Source organism: Octopus bimaculoides, chromosome 5, assembly GCF_001194135.2.
Source record: "Octopus bimaculoides isolate UCB-OBI-ISO-001 chromosome 5, ASM119413v2, whole genome shotgun sequence".
NCBI classification, from domain to species: domain Eukaryota; kingdom Metazoa; phylum Mollusca; class Cephalopoda; order Octopoda; family Octopodidae; genus Octopus; species Octopus bimaculoides.
Genome location: NC_068985.1, coordinates 29,037,091 through 29,040,733, shown reverse-complemented (window position 1 = coordinate 29,040,733; position 3,643 = coordinate 29,037,091). Strand labels below are relative to the sequence as shown.

The following is a 3,643-nucleotide window of genomic DNA, read 5'->3' as shown; positions in this document are numbered from 1 at the left end:
GTGTGTGTGTGTGTGGGGGGGGGGAAGATAAGTTCAAAAAAAGAACAATTCAAACTTTTTGAGAGGTCCAAAAAGAGAGGAAGAATGAAAGAATGATTTCTAATAAAGATTCATCATATTAATAAAAAAACAGCCAGAGCAAGTAGTAAGAATATGAAAAAAGTAGTTGAAAAATATCGTTATAGGTATAAATATACCATAAACAATTATAGAAAATGGAGGAGAAAAAGATGTTGCATCAAAATTAGATTTAATACAAAATAAGATTCAATAGATACGCGCGTTTCAAAGGACAATACAAATATGTAAGAAAAAATTATAATCATAGTAATTATAATTAAATTTATGCATTATCATTCTCATCAGTGTGAAGAATTTTTGGAAGGACATCAAAAAAAGTTTAACAAAATAAAGTAAATTAAAATAAGATACAACAAGGGAGAATACAAAAGGGGTAATAGGGAAAAATCAGATATTTACAAGCAAGTTGTAAAAGGGAAAAATAACAGTAATAATAATAGTGAGAGAGACGAAAGAGAAACAAAGACAGACATGTCAATGTGTATGCACGTCTATATGTGCAGTAAACTATAACATAAAAATAAGAATAAAAATCTAACAGATATGTTTTTAAAAAATGGTAACTGGTTGAGACGCAGTAGAATGTAAACAGGGTCACGTATGTATAGTAGAATAAAACGTAACAGGTACTCTAATAGAAAAAAAACCGTAGACAGTTATACATGTACATATTAATATTGAAAAACGAAAAAAATATATATATATTACACGAGGCAAAAAGTGATAGGCAAGACTATGTTTGAAAAAAGTTACAATATTTAAGTAAAAATGTACATACAAGCAGAGAAAAAAACCAAAGAGAACTTAACAAGGAAAAAACGTTGATCACAGACAAGACCGGCCGGTGTATTCGAGAGAGTTACCTTACTCAAGAACTAGCCTGGGGTAGGGGAGACAATCAGAAAAAAGTAGGAACAAAAACGAATATATGAAGGAGAAAATTATTATAAATTTACAAGTGATAGAAAGAAACATAATGTGGGAGAGAGATAAAAGTAGTCAAGGGTAGAGAGATTTGATATCCTATTACTAATGTTAGCTATCATTCTCTCTTTCCTTTCCTGAGCGTCCAATAACACTATCCGTATCACGTCCTCACTTTGTTGTTTTTTTGTTATTGTTTTTTTGAACTTATATATATATATACGTTTATGAATTTGTGTTGCAAGATTCCTGATGTGAAACCATGTGATGAAGCAGATATTGTTGTACTTCGGGACGGTCATTTTTTTTCAATAAACACGCACTGTATATTCGTTCTTCACTCGTTTATTACTGTTCTTATGTCAGTATCACTGGCGATGTGGCTAACCTATTAATAATATGGTAGGATAGGAGATACAAAGAGAAATTAGCAGAGTACCCCATGACCTTAACCGTGTATTCCTGCTATGTGGATGATATCCCATAGCGGGAGAACACGGTTAGGGTGAGGATGCTACACACATAGCAATGGCCTCAACAGAAAATACGAATAGAACAATAACACCTACCACCACACCACACCACACAACATGATTAAAGACTGAAAGGAGAAAAAACAGATACAATGTAATACACACACAATAGACAAATATGCACAAGCCTATGATAAATTTAAGAAATAGAAATAGATAAAAAAATAATAAACTGTATAAAGTTACATATATATGTAACTTGAAATCTATCTTAGAAGACTCAAACTCGCTTGAGCGTGTTGCATTATACCTTCTTTAGTGAACTTGGATCTCAAATCCAAACAATCTTCCTACCAAAACATATCCTTTACATCCAGATAAACTAATAAAAGTTAATGTGTCTTTGTTGATTTCGTTGTTCCTTTTCAGAAAAATCCTCAAGCCTTGAATGCATTGGGATGGTATGCACTCGCGAAACAGAAGAATTACAAACTGGCTGCTGAATACTTCAAAGAATCTCATATAATGGGAAACGCTGATGCCTCTTATCACTTAGGCCACATGTATTTTTCCGGCATTTTCCCTGGTCAAGAAGCTAATGTTGTAAGCATTCCTTTTCATTTATACAATATTCTTAGGAGAATGTTCAACAAATCATACTGGTCGATAGTGAAAAATCGGTTTAATTTTTTCCTTTCGTTGCTAACATAGCGTAGACAGTTTGAAGTGCAGTCGTTATATATGTCGCCATGCTAAATAAACTTTCTAGTGGCTACAATGTCCAGTCTTACTTTATGTTAATCACCATGAAATCACAAGTTGTCATGACATTTCCTCTGTCGATACTAACCGTCTCTGTTTCTCAACACTTCAGTCACCTTTCAGAACTTGTGAAATGTAAATGTTTATTAATAACCGAATTGCTTTTAACGTTGTATAACCACTGGTTTTGCTGTAACCTTGAGACATTTCATTTCACGCTGTTCCAGTAAACTCAGTGAAAATAATTATCACGGCTGGTGCTTCACTTCATTCCTCCAACTGTCGCATACTCAGGGTCAAGTGTGAGAAGTATGAGAAGGCCGATAAGGTGTCTATGTCTAACTGCGACTATATAATTGATAATTGTTATATATATATGTAGTGAAACTACCTACCGCCATTAGATACAAAACTACTATCGCCATTACATACAATCTTCTCAACGCCGTCATTGGATTTAGACTAAGGAGGTCGTAGTTTGATTCAACATTGACTCGGCCCTATCGATTCTGCTGGTGTAAGTTATGCTTAACATTGGAAATCTTTTTCTGATACAAGTCCAACATTTTTGTATATTCTTACCAACTAAAATATTTGTTCGATTTTAGAGTTACGTTAACACGGAATCGAATGGAAATAAATTATACTTAATTAGATACTAAGTCAACTTCTATGTGTTCACTTTAGCTGCTAGAAATAGTCGCCAAATCTCCTTTAAATCACACACTACTAACTTAAGGAAATGGAATGCATTCGATAATATAACTCTAGATACACTATCAGTAGAAAAAATATGAAGAGAGAAAGAAAAGATTAAATGGTCATAGCACGTGCGCCTTGGATGAAAGGTTAGTTTGATCTGTACTGATCTAAACCGACACAACAAAAACACATTCCTAATTGTGAACGAGCCAAATTTCGTTTTCCCTTTAATAAATTAATCCCTTAATTTGTGTCTAAAATTGTAACGTAATCTTTGAGTCTTGAAATATTTTTTATCCCTATTAACAGGATAAAGCTTACGAATTTTTCGTCTGGGCTGCTCTCAAGGAACAGTTGGAAGCTGGAGTAATGGTAGCTTATCAGAATATACGTGGAACCAGTACATTGCCAATCAATGAAACGCTTGCTACAGAGTAAGATCTATCTATCTATCTATCTATCTATCTATCTATCTATCTATCTATCTATCTATCTATCTATCTATCTGTGTCCATCTGTCTGTCTGTCTGTGGAAAAAATATAGTTTAATTATGTTTTTTTCCCCCTCTACGACCCGAATAAAAAATTGGTTTGACTAGTCTCAGCAGTATACCATAGCCTCATCAGGAATCGATAACTCATTCCTAATTATAGAAAGAACAGCAGCTTATAACTAATTGTAATATATATATATATATATA

The 3,643-nt window shown here is 33.3% G+C and overlaps 1 protein-coding gene across 1 annotated transcript in view; it reads left to right on the top strand.

The window, feature by feature from the left end:
* LOC106868348 (protein sel-1 homolog 3) overlaps positions 1–3,643 on the top strand; it is a 58,071-nt gene that overhangs the window by 33,382 nt on the left and 21,046 nt on the right. The window contains exons 15-16 of the mRNA XM_052968032.1: positions 1,908–2,081; positions 3,252–3,376. Of these exons, the coding sequence (XP_052823992.1) occupies positions 1,908–2,081; positions 3,252–3,376 (299 nt within the window). The remainder of the gene's footprint in view (positions 1–1,907; positions 2,082–3,251; positions 3,377–3,643) is intronic.